General features: G+C 44.1%; 1 protein-coding gene and 2 long non-coding RNA genes across 8 annotated transcripts in view; 2 read left to right on the top strand and 1 right to left on the bottom strand.

The window, feature by feature from the left end:
* The window catches only part of LOC308586714, a 150779-nt gene that overhangs the window by 69502 nt on the left and 59351 nt on the right, over window positions 1-21926 (bottom strand). The window lies entirely within an intron of this gene.
* LOC308586675 (membrane cofactor protein-like) overlaps window positions 1-21926 on the top strand; it is a 55929-nt gene that overhangs the window by 19843 nt on the left and 14160 nt on the right. The window contains exons 10-12 of one of the 6 annotated variants that reach the window (XM_081193531.1): window positions 11884-11910; window positions 13129-13204; window positions 15255-15870. The exons of 2 other annotated variants lie outside the window; for them this stretch is intronic. In XM_081193531.1, the coding sequence (XP_081049657.1) occupies window positions 11884-11910; window positions 13129-13204; window positions 15255-15330 (179 nt within the window). In that variant the 3' untranslated portion in view covers window positions 15331-15870. Of the gene's footprint in view, window positions 1-11883; window positions 11911-13128; window positions 13205-15254; window positions 15871-19976; window positions 20184-20990; window positions 21187-21926 lie in introns of those variants that run through there. 3 more of the 6 variants (XM_081193529.1, XM_081193530.1, XM_081193538.1) reach the window with 3 other exon arrangements.
* Window positions 79-6269, top strand: LOC308586706. The gene is made up of 3 exons (XR_014008028.1): window positions 79-412; window positions 5020-5085; window positions 6212-6269. It is a non-coding gene; the product is annotated as an uncharacterized lncRNA (long non-coding RNA).

Genomic DNA, 21926 nt, shown 5'->3' with positions numbered 1-21926 from the left:
AGTGCAGGAATATTCTATAGCTCCATTGTCATGGTTGGATCACTACTTTACGGAGTTCAGACTCGCTGAAACTGGATACATTTCAATTTGTACAGCCTAGAGACGTACACAGGATCCTTGGAAATGTGAGAGCTACCACGTGTACCTGTGGTGGGGGACATGTTGTGCACCTTCTGGGATATTTGTCTACCTTTGGTTCCCACTCTGCACTCAGCTTTCATCTGTGGTTCCTAGAAGCTATCAGCATATGACATCTACACACCAGGAAATGGCTTCAGCTAGCTGGCGAAACCAGGTGGTTAGGGACTTGCCCTGCATCCGAAGACAGGCTCTGGCAGATTGAGTGGACAAGACTAATAGTGGTCCAGTGATCAATAAAGCAGTTTCTCCCCGTGTTGTAGAAGGAACCTGGGTAGGTAGCCCATCTAGGATGATTAATTCTCTGATTCTAACTCTCCCGCTGCCATGTAAGATCTCTTTGGGAGAAGAAAAGGCCTTTTGTAACCCTACACAAATTCAGAATAGAGTCCCAAAGATGGTTGCATGGCTCCTTTCGGCAGTGGAGCCAAACGTATTGCTCTACTTTCCACATCAAAGTGGCCGAAAGGGGTCTTGCCATGCGCAGATCCCGCGATCTCTCCCCTCGGGCGGTGCAGAGATCAGACCCGGCAGCACGTGGCTCTTCTCCCCACGTTTCCCGCCCGCCAATCCTGAGCGCGCGCCCTTGCCGCCACCTCCAACCGGCATGCGCGCGGCTCTGGGACGTTAAGGCCGGGAACCGATAACGGCGGAGACGGCTCCCTCTCTTCACCTTCCTCCTGGAGCTCCTGAACTCAAACCACTAGTGCTCACGCCCCTTGTCTGAAAAAAGCGCCGCCGCTCCCTTCCCCTCGAGTTGCTTCCCGGGCCCGCCACGTCGCGTTGCCTTTCCGTTGTGGTGCTTTCTGTTTTTTTCCGACTTGCCCCAAAGGGTTCTCCTTTTTGTGCTGCTGCGATGGCCCCTCTCACCTGCTCCTTTGGCGGGCCTTCTTTGTCGCCGTCGCCGCTGCTGCTCCTGCTGCTGTTTCTCTCGTTGTCCAGAGTTAGAGGTGAGGCGGGGTGTGAGGTTGGAATTCCTTTCGGTCATGCCTTGCCTTGCCTAAAAGACGGAAAATCTGGCACCTTAAATGTTGTCTGAGGGCTAAGCAAGGCTTTCTCAGCGATGGGGAGAAGTCCAACTCCTCCCACCACTCAGTGTAGGGCAGTGATGGCCAAACTTGGGCCTCCAAATCTTTTGGGGACTACAACTCCCATCAATCCTAGCTAACTGGACGAGGGATGATGGGAATTGTAGTCCCAAAACAGCTGGTGGGTCAAATTTGCCGGCTGCTAACATTATCTATCAGATGAGCTGCTGGCCTCTTGTGTTGTTTTGGAGAGCTTAAGCGCAAGAAAGCCACTTTCTGTGTATGGACTGAGAGGCCAGTTACTTCAAAACATGTAAATTTAGGGCATCAAATTAAGGGTGTCCTTTTCTTGTTGCCTTCAAAACTTCCTAAAAGAGTAAAGTGTGCAGCACTGAGGGTAAATGTGGTTGTTGTATATACCACCTATCTTCAGATATGAGGATTATACTTTAATTCTTGAAAAGCTGAAGGCCGTAATATGGCAAAATATACATTTGTTAGGGCCAACCAAAAGGTCACCAGCAAGGTTTCAAATGAGCTAGGATATTTGTTGGGGATTTGTCATGAATGCAACCCAGGATTGGAGGAAGAAAACATGGACTTCATATGAATCTGCAAAATTATACATTAGTTTCATCTACTCAAGATCCCCCAAGAATACAACACATTCAAAACAGGCTCTGCGGGGATATAGTTATAAAAAGTAGTTGCTATAACTAGATGGCCAGTCTGCTCACACAGAGGAATGGATAGAACTGGCCAGTGCTCCTTCGTTTTCCAAGGTTTTTGCCCCAAAATTGCCTGTTCCTATGATTTTTGTACTTTGGGTCTGCCTCTTGATAACATGGGATGTTGGATCACCTTCCAGCCTTACTCGGGTGCATTTAAGCAAACGGGTACAACTGTCCTTAAAAATGGTATTCTTCCAAAGAAAGCTGTTCTGCAATGTCATCTTTCTGGGAATGCTCTCTTACTTACTCTGCTATTTTAAGTCCCATTTATTTAAGATAGCCACCATTAATTGGACCTGTTCCCTCCTTGCATCCTTTGCACAGAGCTCACATTTATTCAAAATTTATAGTTATTCAGACAGTTTTGAACTGGTTACATCACAAATAATAATATTGTGTGATAGTTCCATCCATATGTTCCTTCCTTCCATTTTTGGGCAACGATCATTTGGGCAGCTGTGGTAGCATACATAAATAGTTTTTTTCCCTGTTCAGTAGGTACTTCTCCACCAATTATACCTTAAAGAATAGCTGCTGTTTTGTTTTTGTTTTTTGCAAAGTGTGATTAAAAAATAATAATAATCAAGGATAGAGATGCAGTTTTGTTCTTCATCACTTCTGGGTTTCTAACACAGCTCAAAGAAGAGTAATGTAACCATCATAGATGTCCTATGAAACATACGATTCTCAAGCAAAATGTCTTTTTTGTGGTTTTTTTTTTTTTTTTGTTTTTCATCTTTTCCACGCTAATGGTAGAAGGCTAGATCTCCCTTTGTCTTGGATGTGATGCACTGAGATTTGCCTTTGTGTGCAGAAATTGAAAGTTGCTTTGTTGAGGATTTTGGATTACAACAGGAAAATAAAGAGAAGAAAATTAAAAATATTTCGCACAGAATCACAATGGACTAACCCACTTGCTAAACTAATTCAGAGACTGAGGGAGGTGAGCCTCCATTATCTTCTTTTGATATACCGGTACTTTACATTTGCTGTTTTATTCAGCAAATCTCTCCTGAAAGACTGATGTTTGAAATGCAAGCGGGATTGAAAGAATATCTTGTTATTGTCATCGTCATGGTTTAACCACAAAATTGTCTGTGAAATTTTGACTTTGATTCTGGCAACAATCCTCAATGGAATGATAAAAAGAATTATTGATGGGAGTTATGGTGTTTTGCTGAGGCATCAGCTTGTTAGCAGCTGGAACGAGATCATGGAAGGGAATTTCGGATATGTGACTGGTGTTAATGGTGGAAGGCTAGACCTCCCTTTGTCTTGGATGTGATGCGCTGAGATTTGCTGTTGTGTGAAGAAACCGAAAGTGAGTAGCTGAGGACTTTTGATTATAACAGGAAAATAAAGAATTCACATAGAACTACAATAGACTAATCCACTTGCTAAACTAATTTGGAGGCTGTTAAAAAAAAAAGGATCAACATTGGAAATGTTTTATTTGGACTAATTAAGAAATGCAGTATGAGATTAGATCATCACCCCCTGAACTTCAGAGCATGGGAAGCCACCCAAAAGATATAATTTGGCATTGAATGTTTGGTTTTTTATTGTATTATAATTTGGAATGTTTTAATGTGGTTTTTATTGGATTGTTAAAATGGAAAAATTAATAAATATTATTTTTTAAAAATAGAATTACATGTAATGGTAGGCAGCTGTGTCCTTATGGTTTTCCCCCTTATGTTTTGTACTGCCTTGGCTAAATCTCTCCAAAGTAAATCCTTTTACATATGTATGTAAATTTTATATATTGTACACCAAATATGATTAAAACAAAACAACTTGAACATTTTGCAGTAAAGAACATGATAGGAAATTATCTTTGATACAGTGTCATATAGCCTCTCCCCAAACAAATCAGGATGAATGCTCAAAAAGGGCCGGAAATGGCCTTGGTGTCCGATTCTTTTCATTTTAAAGTATGAAGGCTGCATGTGCTAATGCTTGTTCTGACTTTCCTGTTAGGAAGGCGATGTTCTACAATACGTTTAGAGAATGGCAGAATCGTAAAATCAAAGGACTTGCAGCTAGGTGATAAAATAACTCTAGGCTGTAAGAAGGGGTGAGTTGTACCCCTTCTTTTGGACCTACTTGGCTTTGTTTATAAAGGTAAAGGACCCCTGACAGTTAAATCCAGTTGCAGATGACTCTGGGGTTGCGGCGCTCATCTCACTTTACAGGCTGAGGGAGCTGGTGTTTGTCCGCAGACAGTTTTTCTGGGTCATGTGGCTAGCACTGAACACTGAAACCAGAGCAGCGCATGGAAACACCATTTACCTTCCTGCTGGAGCGGTACCTATTTATCTACTTGCACCTTTTGGCATGCTTTCAAACTGTTAGGTTGGCAGGAGCTAGGACCGAGCAACAGGAGCTCACCCCGTTGCGGGGATTCGAACCGCCAAACTTCTGATCAGCAAGCCCAAGAGGCTCAGTGGTTTAGACCAAAGCGCCACCCGCGTCCCTTGGCTTTGTTTAGAACTGAAATAAAAAATGGAAGAGTGACTGTGGTCCAGCCCGTGAACACATACAGTATAACAGTTGTGTAAAGTTTGTATGTGATCCTGCATACACTCTGGTGGGGAGGCGCCGACTCCATGGGGCCTGAGGGGGCCCGAGCCCCCTCAAAAATTCGTTTGGGGGGGCTCCGCCCCCCCAATAATCTCGGGCGCCCCTCCAGCAGAGCGCCACCGCCGCCCCTCCCCCAGCCCAAAATGCACAGGGTCGGGCTGCATGCCTCCTGCCCTCCCTCCCGAGCAAAAGCTCCACCCAATTTCCTTCGGAGCTGATTAATAGGCGCAGCACGCTCTCCCCTATTCGCTCACGAGGAGGCGGCACCACTTTATCTGCATATTCATGAGCTTATTTATTATTCATGAGCTTTCGCGGCCTCTCCCAATATTTTTTATAAGTCGGCACCCCTGGAGTAGCAGTAGTAAATGTGGGGCTGACAATGCCTGGCAACCTCATGCTCCAGAATGTGTTAAGGGTAAGTATCTTACTACACTTAAATGGGTTCCTTGGGAGGAAGCACAAGGTATAAATTCATAAATAAATGTCAGAGCTATTGTGTTGCAGAATCCTTATTTCTTTGCTCTCTTTTCTGCCAGCTACCACACCAACTGCCCCACCAACTGTCCCCACCATCAAACCCGGAAACACAACTCTTACCCCAGGTGAGTTTAAAAATGTGACTTTAATATCTCAGATTTAAGTCAGGATTATCTTACTCCATATATAAGATTTCATAATGAAACCTCTTGGTGGCAGCATGGATGGGGCTCTGTTGTTTTCCTGACTTCTTGGGTCACAGCCACTTACCAAGAAGGGGGAGGAGTGAGGAGAGGGGATCACTGTGTCTGGTGGACCTCACTCCTCCTCCTTCAGTAACAACCCATGATACTGGCTAGTGATTTCGCCCTTTCACCACCTGCTCCACCTGTCTGGGCCAGTGACTCACTCATTGTTCTTGCTGGGGCTGCCTGCCATATTGTTTTTCTCCTTCATCCCCACCCCCTGCCATATTGACCCACAAAAGAAAGCCTGCAGTTTTGAAGTGCAGTCTTCTTTTGGTGGTGGCAGCAATGTGGGCATGGCAGTGATTCATAATAATAATAATAATAATTTATTATTTGTACCCCAGCCACTCTGGGCGACTTCCACAGAAACCAAAAATACACTAAAATCACACATTAAAAACTTCCCTGAACAGGGCTGCCTTAAGATGTCTTCTGAATGTAAGGTAATTGTTGATTGCTTTGACATCTGATGGGAGGGCGTTCCACAGGGCGGGCGCCACTACCGAGAAGGCCCTCTGCCTTGTTCCCTGTAGCTTTGCTTCTCGCAATGAGGGAACCGCCAGAAGGCCCTCGGCGCTGGACCTCAGTGTACGGGCAGAACAATGGGGGTGGATTTCTTCTTTGGGCCACTTGCTGGCTTTGCTCACTCCACCAGCCTACTCAGAGTTTTCTCTCCTTCATTCTGTCCCGTCTCCTGCATCCACACTGCTAGTGGCGGCAGCAGTAATGGTCATTCTTGACTGCCCACGTGCACTTAGTCACCAGCTGGATGACGGTCAAGTCCAATATAGTATTAGAGAGAAAATACAGATAAAATCAGATGCTGAAATAAAGTTGGACTATAAAAAAATTCAAAATATAAATAGCAACAGCAATTTATTTTTAATTTTAAAAACTATTTTAACTTCCTAAAGCTGAGTCCAAAGACAGTGTCCTGAGACCATGTGGCACCTTATATGGACTTTTCTGGTTGTAGTCAGCACTTCAAAATCTCTTTACACAGGTGGTCCAAAACCAACCACTGAAGATGGAGGAGAGGGCGCCATAGACCCCGGACCAGGTAAACAGTTGCTTTTCACTGTTATTGGTGGATGCATTTCAAGAAGTGGGGGGTGAGCAAGAATTGAGTTTATGGATAGAACCAGAGTGGAGGAAATGGATTCTTGTCAATATTTACAGAGATACGTCAGCAGAGAGAGGATTGATTTTATTAGAAGAATAGCATGAGGAGACTTGGGTACATGGTAGTGCTGTAGTAGTTTTGAGACACTGGAATTATACACCATAAGAGCAACCTGTAACAGAATGTTGTGGTGTGTGGCCTTCCTTCTGAACTGTGCCTATTCAGAATTTAGCAAGCTATTTCCCCCAGTCAGTGCATTCCATTTCCTTTGCCCGATCCCACATTCTGTTTTTGTTTTCGAACTGTCACACTGTTCAGCTATTCAGCACCGCCAAAATTGTCTATTTATTGAAATTTCAAACCCTCATAACTCAAAAATAAGATGAGATTTTTAAAAAGATTTAAACTTAGTTTTGATCATTCAATAAGTATACAAAATATGAAGCAAATTGGATGACATGAGGTAAAAAAGTTGGATCACTTGATATGAAATGATCCTTAAAATATAATTGTGATAGAGGGTCTGGTCTTTATTCTCTTTTCTTTTTCTTCTTCTTTTTCTTAATTTTCTTCATTTGCTTATTCTTACTACTTTCCTATTTGTGGGGCTTTTTGCTGTTTTAGATGCTAGAGAGTCCTTTAGCTCTGCCTGGCTTTCTGTGAATTGTGTAACTTATGGAATGCTACTCTTTGTACTAAGACATGTCTTTTACTGTATAAGAAAATCAGGCAAGTTTCCAGTTTTCTTTGCTTTCTTTTAAAATTTTCTAAACTGCTTTTCATAAATTCCAGTGCAATGTTTTATGAACTGGTGGGGCTGGTGCTGTGATTTTTTTATTATTATCTCTATTTCAATAGCACTCTCTCTCTCTCTCTCTCAGAGACAGTTATATTAGTGTTAATTGTTTTTACATGACTTTGTTTAGCTGCTACTATTTTATCTGTAAGTTGCCTAGACTCCCTGTCTGGGGGGAAACACATGACATAAATAAATATAAAAATAACAACCCCCTCTTTTTTTATAGGACCAGGTTCACAGACAACGCTTCCTCCAGACGATATAGGTACAGTTGAAAAGTGATAGTGACAGCAAATTTATAAGTTTGTTTTTAGATTTGGTATTGCACTTCTAATGAATATGGCAGCTTTTTAAAAACAGGAAATGGTTTTGAGCTGAGAATGGGAAGTTGCCTTCCACCCAGACAGTTGGTAGCTTGCTCATTATTGTCAACTCAGACTGGTAGCAAGTCTCCAGGTTTTCAGACAGGGGGCATCCTGGACGCTACCTGGAGATGCTGGGCAGTGAACCTGGGACCTTCCATATATAAATATTCATTCTTATGTATTTATCTGTCTTGTGACTACCCTTCCTCTGCATTGGGGAGGACTCATTACATTAATCTGATCCGCCCCCCCTGAGACTTAATGGAATTTGATGGATTCCTCTGGGGCATTTCGTAGTAGGCAGCCAACAGTCCTCCTAAGACCTTAATCTCACATTGGAATAGGAAGATGCAGCGGGCTTTTGACATGATTGCCCCTGTATACCTTCTCTGTCACTGTTGAGCCCACTTTGCTCCCTGGTTTTCTGCAGTACTTGCAGCACTGAAGCAAGCTGGAGTGCAAGAGATGTAAGGCTCCATATGAAGTTAACCAGACACATGTTGAAGTGTATGGCAGTGAAAGCTACAAAGGCTTATTTTGCTGTTTCCATGGCATCCTTAAATAATTGTTCAGAGCTTTTTGGAGTGTTGTAGGAATAACTGTCATATATTGCAGTTGGAAAACAGCTGACACAAATTTGCAAAGCATTTTTTGTGAGTGTCTGGAGGCGGTTGGAGGATGGATGGCGGCTAACAGATTGAGGTTGAATCCTGACAAGACAGAAGTACTTTTTGGGGGGACAGGAGGCAGGCAGGTGTGGAGGATTCCCTGGTCCTGAATGGGGTAACTGTGCCCCTGAAGGACCAGGTGCGCAGCCTGGGAGTCATTTTGGACTCACAGCTGTCCATGGAGGTGCAGGTCAAATCTGTATCCAGGGCAGCTGTTTACCAGCTCCATCTGGTACGTAGGCTGAGACCATATCTGCCTGCAGACTGTCTCACCAGAGTGGTGCATGCTCTGGTTATCTCCCGCTTGGATTACTGCAATGCGCTCTACGTGGGGCTACCTTTGAAGGTGACCCGGAAACTACAACTAATCCAGAACGCGACAGCTAGACTGGTGACTGGGAGCGGCCGCAGAGACCACATAACACCGGTCTTGAAAGACCTACATTGGCTCCCAGTACGTTTCCGAGCACAATTCAAAGTGTTGGTGCTGACCTTTAAAGCCCTAAACGGCCTCGGTCCAGTATATCTGAAGGAGCGTCTCCTCCCCCATCGTTCTGCCCAGACACTGAGGTCCAGCTCCGAGGGCCTTCTGGCGGTTCCCTCACTGTTAGAGGCCAAGTTACAGGGAACCAGGCAGAGGGCCTTCTCGGTAGTGGCGCCCGCCCTGTGGAACGCCGTCCCATCAGATGTCAAAGCGATAAACAACTACCTGACATTCGGAAGACATCTGAAGGCAGCCCTGTTCAGGAAAGCTTTTAATATGTGACATTTTAGTGTATTTTTCATCTTTGTTGGAAGCCGCCCAGAGTGGCTGGGGAAACCCAGCCAGATGGGTGGGGTACAAATAAATTATTATTATTATTATTATTATTATTATTATTATTATTATTATTATGCCATCTGTATTTTTGCTGCCTTGAATGTTACTATTACTGAAGTACCAAATGAGGTGATCAGTGCCCAGTCTTAACCCAGTTTTATGGGACCAGTTTTATTTTTGTGGCCTGAGGACATGGACCAGTTACTTGTAGCTGTCCAACTCACAACCTGATTTCTCAACCCTTGCTCATTATGGTTTATTTGAGCTAGCTGAGGGGTACAATAGAGTATGTTCAGGGCCTGGTGAATCCATCTCTGCATAAGCTGGTAATGCAACCCCATTAAGAAAATCCTGGACCTGGAATCACATCTCAGTCATTCCTGGATTCAACTTCAGGTAGTTTGCCCTCATCCAACCCATCACTGCCTCCAGACAATGAGTACTCCTTTTGGCATTATCATTATCATTAGAAGAAAAACCCTTTGGTTGCTAGCAGCACCTTTCACTAGTTTTGGCTAGTGCCCCAACTATGCTCTTACATGGACAGGATCTCACCTCTGTGGATCGTACATTGGCAACCTCACATCTGGAGTGCTGTCATATGCTTTGTGTGGGCTTGCCCTTGGGATTGCTCTGGAAGTGGCAACTAGTGCGGAACACAACAGCAAGAGCACTTCGTGAAGTAGCCTGTTGTGCAAATGTTATACCTGTGTTAGCAACTCCTTGGATGGCAAGAGGCAAGGGGCTGTAGACACAATCTCTTCGGAGTATTCCAAACAATGCTATGGAGCTCCCTGGTACTGTGATGACCTGTGGACTAGGAAACAGGACTGCAAATAACTGGAGATAAATTTCACTCCAAGTCCTCCTGAGCACAGGTAACCACACATAATTGTGCCTACTTTCTGCATGTACTGCAAACTCAAGCCACCAACCAACAGAACTCTTCAGGTAGAGGATACTTTGTGACCAACAGTTGACAACATAAAAGATAGGAGAGTGTGGGTAATGAGGTAAAGGAATTTATGTATATGCAGTTGAGCAAGAAGTAAAAAGAACTGTCTTGGAGTGCTGGTAACAGGACTACTGCATAAAAATAGAAAATGATGTAATTGAAATGATGTAACTGAAAACTAAAAAAAGAAAGAAAAAGGATTGAGTTTGATACCATCAAACTTGATATCCTCCTGGATTGGTTCCATAGGATGGGTATGGGGCACAGTTTTACAGTGGCTCCAATCCTGTCTCCCAGGCCTGTTCCAAAGAGTAGCACTGGGGAAGTACCCATCAGCCCCCTGGCACCTGTGGAGTTTTATGGGGCATGATTTTATCCCCAGTGCCTGGCACAGTGGTGGACTCGATGATGGCTAATAAACTGAACATGAAACCTGGTAAGATGGCAAGTCTGCAGGTGAACAGATCTTGAGACTGGGAAACAGTTCAGTTGCTTGTTCTGAATGGGGTTGGACTCCCTCTAAAGAAGCAGGTATGGAGCTTGGGGTGCTATGGGGGTGCTATTTGTGTAACCAGGGGGCCAAATGGGTTCAGTGGCTAGGAGTGCCCTTCTCTTGACTTCAGGTGGTATGTTGGATACAGTTCTTGGGTAATTTAGTATGGTACATCAGGCAACATGCTCTGTATGGTGTTTCCTTTTTAAATATTTTTAATAAAGTTTTCTTGGTTTACAAAGGTATGCGCAATGTCTCTTTAATATTGGGTTTAGAAGCTGTAGCTAGTAAAGAATGCTCCTATAAAGCTGCTGAAGGAGGTGCCCATGGACAGTACCTAACATCTGTGCTGAAAGCTGCACTGACTGCCAATATGCTGCTGAGCCAGGTTTAAAGTCTTGTTATTGGCATGTACAGCCCTGAACAATGTGGAACCAGGAAAACTCTTACCTTGTATACTACTGCCTGGACATTTTGACCCTCAGGAGATGCACTCTCAGTAGTGCCATGTCCTCCTGAGGTTCATCTTACGTCCAGTAAGATCAGGGACTTTAGTGTGGCAGCGCCTGCCCTTTCGATTCTGCTTCAAGTGAACATCAGGAAGGCTCCAGCTTTCTTGTCATTTAGGCACTTGCTTAAAGCTTGCCTATTCACTTGGCCTTTGCTTGGGAGGTGATTCAGCTGTGTTGCTATATTAACTTTATCTACTGATTTTGAATATATTTTACAATTGTTTTATGGCTGTAAGACACTTAAAGATACATTTGTATGTGTAGGCTTTCCTGACTAGATATTACTCTATTTCAGATTCTGTGTATATCTCTGACATTGTTTATTGTTTGCTGTTGATTTTATAAATGTATATTTTAATACTTACATTACTTGATATGTTTCTAACATTTCCATAAACTGCTTTGGGATGATTTGAATCACTAAAGTAAGTGATTTAGAGGAACAAATTTGGAATGTACAGTTGTACCTTATTTTATGACCGGGATCTGTTCCGGAGTCCCGCATGCTAGACAAAAAGTACGCACGACAAAGCGCCACTTTGCACACACACAGGGAGCATTTGCACTTCTGTGCATGCACAATTTAGTACTTCTGTGAATGCGCAAGTGGCAAACCCGGAAGTAACCCATTCCAGCCCTTCCGGGTTTGCCGCGGACGTTTGACGAAATGGACGCTCGACGAGGCAGACTCAAAACGAGGTACCACTATATGTGAAATTTTTAAAAGTGGGAAACCCATTTCTTGGTTCCAGTGAAATTCAGTCTACTGTTGTGTACTGGAGTAGATTAACTCCAGTTATTAGTTGTACTATATTTTATTCAGTGTGTGACACACACAAATGCATACATGCATAGAAAGAGAGAGAGCACGCTACGATCTGTAACAATTACGGTACAGCACTTCAAATTTTAGCTCACTTTTTATTTACTTCTTTTCTAGAATCTGACAACACCGCAATTATTGTTGGTAAGTAATTACAGAGCAAGTTACTTCAGTGTACAATCACTGCTATTGTACTTTTCATGCCTTGTGATGTTCGTTCTTTTTCAAATATGCTTAGGGTGCAAACTTTCTCTCCAAGATCTGCTGTTTATTTATTTATTTGGTGAGGCCAGCTCTGTTTCCTCCACTTTCTTTGCTCCTGTAATGTACATAGCTGTCTCTAAATTCAGCACAGACTTCCCCCATGCTGTGACTTTTAATGTTCTTGCACCTGGGTGTGACTGGGGCTTTAAAAAAATCCTCAGGAGTAAGGGTGTCTTGAGCTCAAGCATGCCAACTCCAGGGGGCCTAGTGTTGAGGTGGCTGTGTGTGAGAGACACATCACAGGGCTAATGGCCAGCTCCTTCAGAGTGCTTGGTCTCCTCCGCTGCACGTGCATGACACGCGATACGTGTGACATCACACGCATGCCGGGACCCCCTCAGTCTTGGGGGCAACCTGGTGACTCTGCTTCAGCTTCACACACTGCTTGGGTTGGAGAGTTGCTCTTTGATTGTCATTAGGGCCACTAAGTCTGCAGACATCTGTTAGGGGCAGGAAGAACTCGTTGCTGCAATCAATCTCTGAGGACAACTGCACATCTGCCCCAAAAGGGGGTGATTACAGATGTACAGTGGATTTGCTGCTTGAGGTACGTATGTGTCTAGAGACTTACAGTACCCAGTAGCACATGAACTTATCCACCTGAGTGCATAGGCGCCGACTCCATGGGGCTTGAGGGGGCCCGAGCCCCCTCAAAAATTCGTTTGGGGGGGCTCTGCCCCCCAATAATCTCCGGCGCCCCTCCAGCAGAGCGCCATCGCCGCCCCTCCCCCAGCCCAAAATGCACAGGGTCGGGCTGCATGCCTCCTGCCCTCCCTCCCAAGCAAAAGCTCCACCCAATTTCCTTTGGAGCTGATTAATAGGCGCAGCACGCTCTTCCCTATCCGCTCACGAGGAGGCGGCGCCACTTTATTTGAATATTCATGAGCTTATTATTCATGAGCTTTCCCGCCCCCGCCCCCCAATATTTTTTATAAGTCCGCGTCCCTGCCTGAGTGACTTTAATGTCAATAGAGCCTTGCAAGGTAACAACCTGTCTTGTGACTTCTATTGATACTATTGCTTTTCCTCAACAGAAAAATAATTACTTTGTCTTATTAATTAGTACTACGGTATATCTTTCTCTTTTTTCCCTTCAAGGATGTATCCTGGCTGTTTTAGTTGTGCTTGCTCTAATTGCTGTATTTTGGAAATACCGATCTTCTGTGAAAACTGGGTGAGTCAGCCCAAGAGAAGCTGTCCCTGATTCTCTGTAGCCTTCTTGGTTGCTGAGTGAGCTTCCATACGCTTCTTGACTTCTAGTTTGCTCACACTTTCCACATACATGTGCTTAGTATTCAGAAAGGGCTTGCACATTTTTTGTTGAACAGTTGCACTAATCTGCTAGCACAGATAAAAGCTAACTAAAGCACAGTCATTATTCTAGAACGGCTAGTCAGTATTTTATCCCATTTCCAGCATTGGTGTTCAGATGTGACAGAAATGGTATTTCTCAGTTTACATCAGCTGTCTATGCCAATGCTGACTTCACAATGACTATTCTTTCCCTGAAAATCTTGAAATCTACTATTAAATAAAGTTATAAAACATTATTGTCTCTTTTACAAATGTGTAATTGCGGTCTGTGATTTTTGCTTTCAGACATAGTAAGAAAATTGATTTGTTGAACAGTTCTGTCTAAAGGCAGTGATGTTTTGTTTTGGTTTTTTCCCTAGAAGAATCTAGGCCAGTGCTGTGGTGTAATCTAAACCAACAATTTGCAACAATAACTTATTCTGCACATTTCTCTTGCATGGCTTTTCTTTCTATTTTTTTATCCAGAGCTGTCCATTTTTGTTGTAGCTTTGTATGCATGATTTTACTGTTTTGATATGACACATATATTTTCCCATAGTTTGTGAACACTAATTAAGCTGTTTCCATGAATTAATTCAGTAATTAATTACTCGTTATCAGTATTCAGTGCAATGATTTCTGTCACAGCTTGGTTACATGTCTTTTAACACTTTTGTGGGATTCCGATTGGATACCCAAATCATACTTATTGTTTTGTCAGAGGCAAGAGTTTTGTTTGATTCAGAGGCAATAACAACCCCAGTGGAGAGAAGGGCAGGCTCTCTAAGAGGAATCTGTTAGGAGTCACAATTTTTCTATAGTTAGGCTGTGTGTCTCCCATAGGCCTGGGTGATATATTGATATCAGGAGTGAACCATAATGTCACCTTCACTCAGCAGTATATCGCTTGTGAGACTGCCACCGCTCTTGAGTCCCTCTGCTAGCAGCGCTCGCTGAGTGAAACCACCATCCCACTCTGCCCTCATATGGTACAAAGGGAGAAACAAGCTGCATAGTTCCTCCCTCTGCATCTTTAAACTGCTCGGCTGAGGAGTGTGTGCCTGCCCTTGCCTCAGTTGAGCAGTTTGATGGAGCATCTGATCCCACCATTGGCTCACATTATCCAGTGGGGGTGAGGACTCCGTGAAACTGCTTGGCAGCGGAGTGCAGTTGACGCTCCCCTCAGCTGAGCAGTTAAAGGATCCCCCAGCCCAGCATTGGCTCTTGCAAGCCAGCAAGGTGGTGGGGGATCCTTTAACTGCTAGGCTGTGGGACACATGGTTGCCTCCCCTCGGCTGAGGGGAGGTGGAAGAGAGGCTTCTTCCATCCTGCAACTGAGCAAAGCCCGATGCTGCTGAGGGATCGGTGGTCGCTCAGTTGGGGGGTGGGAGCCCTTCTGCCCCCAACTAAGCAGGGAGCGGAGGCCAGCTGCATTGACCCCAGCCTGTAAGGCGCTAGGGTGAAAGGGCCTCAGCTCCTGCAGTGAGAATTGCCTCAGTTTCACCATACGTCTCGCCGGCTGGGGCAGTGTAGCTTGTTTCAGCATCGCAGTGCATCACCAAACTGTGATGTTTTCTGGTGATATAGTGAGATGCTGAAAACTTAAGATCAGCCAGCCCTAGTCTCCCACTCTTATATCTGTTGTGTTTATATAATCTGCTTCACTGCTAATATCCTGCAGTTGCTAACAATCAGTGCATTACATCTTTTTCTGTAGCTCTGGAATTGATTTTCCTGCTCAAGAAGCAACAGCATTGCTACAGCTTCAGTGTGACAGTTACTTGCATTACTTTTAAAAAATGAATAACATGAAGTGGAATACAGATGTATTTGTGTGTTGCTTTTCTCCTTCCTGACAGGAAAAGTAAAAAAAATGATGTAATGGTCAAAATATAGGTGTTAATTTTAAATATTTTATTTTATTTTTACAGAGAACCTGCAGCTCCTGCTGGCTCTGCTGAATTTGACGCGGCAGAATTGGAACCCAAAGGTTCCAAAGTGGAGTAGCCTTCTGCAGTAAAGCTGTGCTCCAGCACCCTTCCAGCTGATTGTTATTTCCTAACAGTTCTCATTTGGAACTGTTACTCTACAACTGGAAATGAGAATTGAAGGAAGAACTATGTGGAAAGCCAAAGCAATTTTCATTAAAAACTGGCCATACAGGCTATCCAGCTACTTGAAGCATGAAGCAGTACTGGGCCCCAACAAAACTCTCTCCATTTGCTCTTTCTTTTGCATAGAACTGGGTTCCAACTTCCCTTGAAGAATGTCTCTTAAGTGATGCAATCAAATACAGAGCCAAGCAGAACTGATTGTATATTTACCCTGGCAAGGTGCATTATTCTTCCTTCAAACCATGGAAAGATGTAGTGGGTTCTGTGTAGGAAATGTGAAATATTACAATTTGTTTCCTAGAATCTTGTTCATCTCACGAAACGGAGGGAGCAAGTGTAGCTGTTAAAATTTACCAACCTTTTGACTTCCTCAAGCCTTTCTAATGCAGAATTCTAAAAGCTGCCTTGATTTACTTACAGAATTTTCAAAAGTGTAAACAACAGTAATATATGCCTAATTATATGTTATATATATATATATATATATATATGAATGATTATGAGAGTCATAGGCAAACAAAAGCTCTACATCATTAACCAAAAAATCAAGAACACTTTTACAACACCTTAATTTCAGTGGGAACAAGTTAAGTAAAATAACTCTCCCATTAAAATCAATTAGAGTGAAAAGTGCAGTGCTTCATATGGTTTGAATTAAAGCTTGCTATATTCATGAAGGCATTCTGTTTGTTATACACTGTTTTTAGAATCTAAATTGTTCATATTTATTTATTTAAATTGATTAAATATGTATAGAGAAGAAATGTTGTTTATCTTAGAATGTGTGCAAATAAATTGAAATGTTGAATAAAAGCCACTAAGTATTATCACTAGTTTTTCTACTCCCAAATGATCAAAGCAGCTGATTATACACTGCAGTTTGGGTTGATACAGCTAATGCCACATAGCTGTTTCCAATCGCTTTCTGGCTATGCATGATGCATAGAAGCATGATGCAGTGAAGATAGATGTTTGTGGGCAGGTACTTAACTTCTCCATTAGAGCACCTAGCCAGGCATTCTGTGTACTCTTTTATCTTATGCAAAGCCTCACGAGATGGTGCCTTGAACAGAAGTGTGTGTTCTCAGTATCTCAAGAGGGCCCAATAGCTCAAGTATTGCTGCTGATCAATGCCAGGTCCACGAATGGCAAAACAACAGCCATCCCAGACTTGATCTGGGATGAGCATACTGACCTGGGTTGTATTACAGAGACCTGGTTGGATGAACTGGCGGGTGAGTAACCTCTCAGCTTTGGCCACTGGAATTATCTGTACAGCAGGAGACAAGATCAGTGCAGTGGGGAGGCAGAGCTGCAGTGGTCTATCATGATTGCATCTCCCCTGACCAGGTGCCCTTTCTCCCAGTTTGTTGGGTTTGAATTTGTGTGTCTGAAGATGGGTGACTGGGACAAAATAGGGATTCTGTTGCTGTAGCCCCAAAGAGGTCTTGGGGTTTGCGCTGGTCTCCTCCCAGCTTGTACTGGTGGACTTTTAACATTCATGCTGAGGCTCCCCTGTCAGATACATGAGTCTGTCCCAAATAATTTCTGGCTCTAGTCATGCATCTGGGCGCACTCTGGATTTGGTTTTCTGTGAAGGATTGGATGATGGTGATCTTAGAGTGGAAGAATTTTCTATAGCTGCATTGTCATGGTCAGATCACTACTTGGTGGAGTTCAGACTTGGTGAAACTGGATACATTTCAATTTGTACAGCCCAAAGATGTGGACAGAATCCTTGGAAATGTGAGAGCCACCACATGTGTACTAGATCCTTGCTCTTTCTGGCTCATCAAAAAGTCCAGTGGGTGAACTTGCTGGGTGGGTGAAGGGAATGGTCAGTGCCGCCTTACAACAAAGTTCTAACATGCCTAAGGGAGACAGTTAAAAGACCTCTATTGAAAAGGCCGTCCTTGTATTGGATAATTATTGGCCAGTTTCTAATATCGCAGGTGTGGTGGCATTTTGGATCCAAGAGTTTCTGGAAGAGTTACCCAGATCTATTTCAATCAGGTTACAGGCCTGGTCATAGGAGAGAGACGGCTTTGATTGCCTTGGTGTGGATTACTTACACCAGGAAGTGGAGCGTGGAGCGTGACCCTCTTCAAGATTAATATTGGGAGGGAGAGGCTGTACTGTGATTACTCTAGGGGCCAAGGCAGGGTGGTAGATGATTGGGGTAATTTGTACATGCTTGAACTTTTGTGGGGTGTATGGGGTGTTATGGGAGTGTTGATACCTGTGGTGGGGGACATGTTGTGAACCTTCTGGGGGTATCTGTCCACCTTTGGTCCCCACTCTGCATTTAGCTCTCACCTGTGGCTCCTAGAAGGTATCAGCATGTGACAACATCCACAATCCAGGAAATGGATTTAGCTGGATGGCTATACCAGGTGAGGGTGGCTGATGAGTCTCAAATCCTCAGTGTGTTAGGGATTTGTCTTGCATGCAAAGATAGGCTCTGGCAGATTGACTGGACAAGACCAATAGTGGGTCCATTGATCAATAAGGCAGTTTGCACCTGCTGTAGAAGGGAAGGTAGCCCATCTGGGAGAAGGAAGTCTCTGATCCTAAACCTCCCCTGCATTGTAGAATGTCTTTAGGAAGAAAAGGCCATTTGTAACTACACAAATCTGGAGTGTAGTCCCTAAGATAGTTGGATGGCTCCTTTCAGCAGCTGCTGCAGCCCAATTGGTGCCCTGCCTTCCTTTGGGCCACATCAGTGAGGCTGAGAAAGGGGTCTTGCTGTCTAGGCCGTAGAAGCTTGCACCCCAGGGAGGTCACCGGTGCTGCTAACACCGCTGTTTGACTACACCCCTGGAGACACATGCTATTGTCTCTCGAGACAGATGGGTGCAGACAACAGCAGAACTTGTGTGTATGTGTTTGCAGAGATAGTGCTGGTGGATGGATGGTGGCAGTCAGCACTGTCCAATCCTCTTCTAAGCTAAACTAATGAAGAGTACAGGAGAACTGCAAAACCTTGGCATACCTGCTGCATTGAAACAGCAGTAATTCTTGGCCTATTTGGTATTGATACCAGATGCCCAATGTTGCGTTGTTCACTTAATTCCTATCTGTACTGTACACTTAAAGCAGTATCCTATCACCTTCATCTGCCCCAGCTACAACAAAACATGTCTCTACTGCATCATACTCTACAGTCTAGGCAGGCGCTGCAACCTTCCAACAGTTTGACTTCACCACTAAGGCAGATGGATGCCAACAAATAATACGTCAAACAGTCATGGGATATGTAGTTGGTAAGGGTGTTGAGACTTCAGGGGCTCTTATTTCCCTCCCAGTGCTAATTTGCATTGAGAGTGTCTTTAAACTACTTTTGTTGTCCACTGACGTTATCTTACCATTCTTAATTTGGGAGCAGTAGTTGCTTTGGAAAACGATAATCAAGCATCTCTGAATGACATGACCAGTCCAACGAAGCTGATGTTGAAGAATCATTACTTTGACACTGGTGATCTTTGCTTCTTCCTGTATACTGACATTTGTTCGCCTGTCTTCCCAAGTGATATGTAAAATTTTCTGGAAACACCGTGGATGGAATCTTTCAAGGAGGTGGAGATGTCATTTATAAGTGGTCCATGTTTCACAAGCATGCAATGAAATTAGTAGTACAATAGTTTTGTAAGCAAGCATTTTGCTTGCTGTGAATGTCTGAGTCCTTAATCGAGAGAAAGCTGCACTCACAGCCTTCAGGCAATGCTGGGTTTCAGTATCACTGTTGGCTGTTGTTGAAAGATAACTGCCTTGGTAGGAAAAATTATTGATATCTGCCAACATCATTAAGTTGGATTTGTGGCACTGGGGGGGGGGGTTGTTTTGTGCTTGCTTGTTGGCACAGCACTTTGGTTTTTTGGATGTTGAGCAATAGGCGAGGCTTTCCATAAGCTTCTGTTAAGATATTTAGGATGGTTTGGAGGTCATCTTCTGAGTGTGCACACACTACATGCTTTGAGCCTACTTTGCTTTGAGCTTTCCATCTGTTTGATATATGATTTCTACACCGGTGGGGAGTTTCTCTTTTACAGTGTGTAGGGTCATGGTGATGAACATAGTAGGGCTTATTTATTATCTTAGGAAGTGGGATGGGTTGTTAAACCGTTCTGAGAGAAGAATGAAGGGTCTTTTTCTGTGGGAATGAATTCGGGTCCCTCGAGGTCCCCCAGTCCCAACACCAGGAGCAGCTGGACACGCCCTAGCTTGGGCTGCCATGCGCGGAGCCCGTTATCTGTTTCCCTCAGGGGTCCAGAGAGCAGACCCACCATACGGCTTTTATCCTAAACAACAGGGCGCCTTTCCACCTCAGTTATGGTTTCGCCCACATTTTTCACCCGCCAATCCCGAGCGCGCTCTTGCCCGCAACCTCCAACCAGCACGCGCGCGGCAGCCTTGGGGCGTTAGCTAATATCGGGAACCGATAACGGCGGAGGGGGTTCCACGTGTGGCTCCCCCCCCCCACCGCCTTCCTCTCGGCGGAGCCTCGGAGGCAACGCCGCTGCTCACGCCCCTTGGCCGGAAAAGCGCGCTGCCGCCTCTCCCTTCCCGTCGAGTCGTTTCCTGGGCCCGCTCCGTCGCTTTGCTTTTCAGCTGCGGAGGGAGCTGCGGCGGCGCTGTCTCTTTCTCTGACTCCGGGCTCTCTCTTTCATGCGATGGCGCCTCTTCCTGGCGGGGGGCGGTTTCCGTTAGTGCTGCTGCCGCTGTTTTCCTCGCTGTCCAGAGTTCAAGGTGAAGCGGGGGGGGGGCGGCTTCGGGATGCCCGTCGGTTCTTCTCACAAATGGGAAGCGCCCCGCCTCCCTCCAGTGACGGATCATGTCCGAGGGCGAAGCAAGGCTTTCTCGGGGATGGCGAAGGCAGTTCCCGCGTCCAGGGCAGGAGGGAACTAGGAGCCTGTCTATGTTTACCTGAACTTTGCTCTCTTCCCCTTCCCACGTGTTCGTTCTTATTCTGCTCCGCCTTCTGCTGTGACAGAACTTCAGATATTTGGAAACAGCCTTAACGTCTCCTCTTCAATCTTGCATCTTCCAAGGCTAAGCATCCTCTTTCTATTGCGCTTCATAAGACCTTTAACGATAGTTTCTCCCACACAGATTCTTTCTCAAAGTAATGGCTCCGTCATGGGGAAGGAGACGATCCTTCAGTTGCTGGTGTTGTTTGTATCTTTCTCCCTCTGTCTCCTGTTAGTCATTAGATGGTGGCAGCAGGTGTGCCACCCATGTGGTTCTCACAAGTTTGTTTAGATGAAAAGGCAACTACTCAATCCATGTGAGTAGCAGGTGGTAGATAAGGCTCCCATCTGAGCCTCACTTATATGTGAACAAGCCCCTTAAAATTCAAGAGAGCTTACATCTGAAGAGACATAGTTATGATTACTCTATAAGTCTTACTGCTGCCCATCTTGATCCAGCTGTGCTCTGCAAATGAACTCCCAGAGTCTATTTGAACATGGTCCTATAGATCCCAGTAGAGGAAATGTCATAGAGATTTATGAATTATCTACTACACTCCAATGAACCTTGCCTTCTCTCCTATAGCTTCAGAACTTCCTCTGAATTTTTATTTCCAAGTGATTGCACCCATCCACATGTAGCCAATGCTACCCTAAGGAGCGGGGATCCGAAAGACAATTATCCTGCCCTACCGTTGCATTGCAGGTTATGAGTCTATTTCTCTTACATGTCTTGACACTTCAAAATGGTCAATAGAAAATCCTAGGTTTTGTCAAAGTAAGTTTCACTTAATTAGCTGAATATCTAAAACTGTTGAACTTCCATCTTAGATCAGATATCTTGTTTGAGGACTGGAAGAGACCCAGAGACTAATAATAATAAAGGAGGCTTTTCTTTTATAGAACATTGGAGACTTAAATTGGGGAGATGTAATATTCTGAACACCACTCCTCCTAATGATGAACTCAAGTGGTGAATTCCCTTGGGTCTGTAGACACATGGTGCTTTTAAGAAACAAGAAGAGAGTAATAGCATGTTTGGAGGAAATATTACAACATTGTAGTAAACAAAATAGAGTTTTTCATTATCTCAGCTGTCGTCTTTTTGATACTGGATAGTGTCAGCAGTAGCAATCCAAAAACTTTGGACATCTAAATGCCTGAGGTAACAAAGAGATAAGTGTACATAAAGCAAGAAATGGTCTTTCAACTGCTTTCAACTCATGAAGGAGAAAAGAAAGAACACTAAATTCTGCATCCATCCCTAAAGATGACATTATTGTGAACCACCAGTAAAACTGGATATTGAATTATCCTTTAGTGAATATAGTATTTCCAAGGACACTTTCAGACTGTCTCTATATTGCAGGAGGAAGTCAATTAAATACCAACAAATTCAGATAGCACAGTTGAAGTGTGCACCAAATCTGATTTTAAAAATAAATAAAAAATCTGGACATTTTGCAGTAAAGAATGTGACGGGGAATTGCACAGGAGATACTAAGATGATTTTTTTTGACAC

The sequence above is a fragment of the Podarcis bocagei genome (assembly GCF_964188305.1).
Source record: "Podarcis bocagei genome assembly, chromosome: 5".
In the NCBI taxonomy this organism is placed as follows: domain Eukaryota; kingdom Metazoa; phylum Chordata; class Lepidosauria; order Squamata; family Lacertidae; genus Podarcis; species Podarcis bocagei.
The sequence above is the reverse complement of the archived record's forward strand: the minus strand, read 5'-3'. Positions and strand labels throughout refer to the sequence as shown.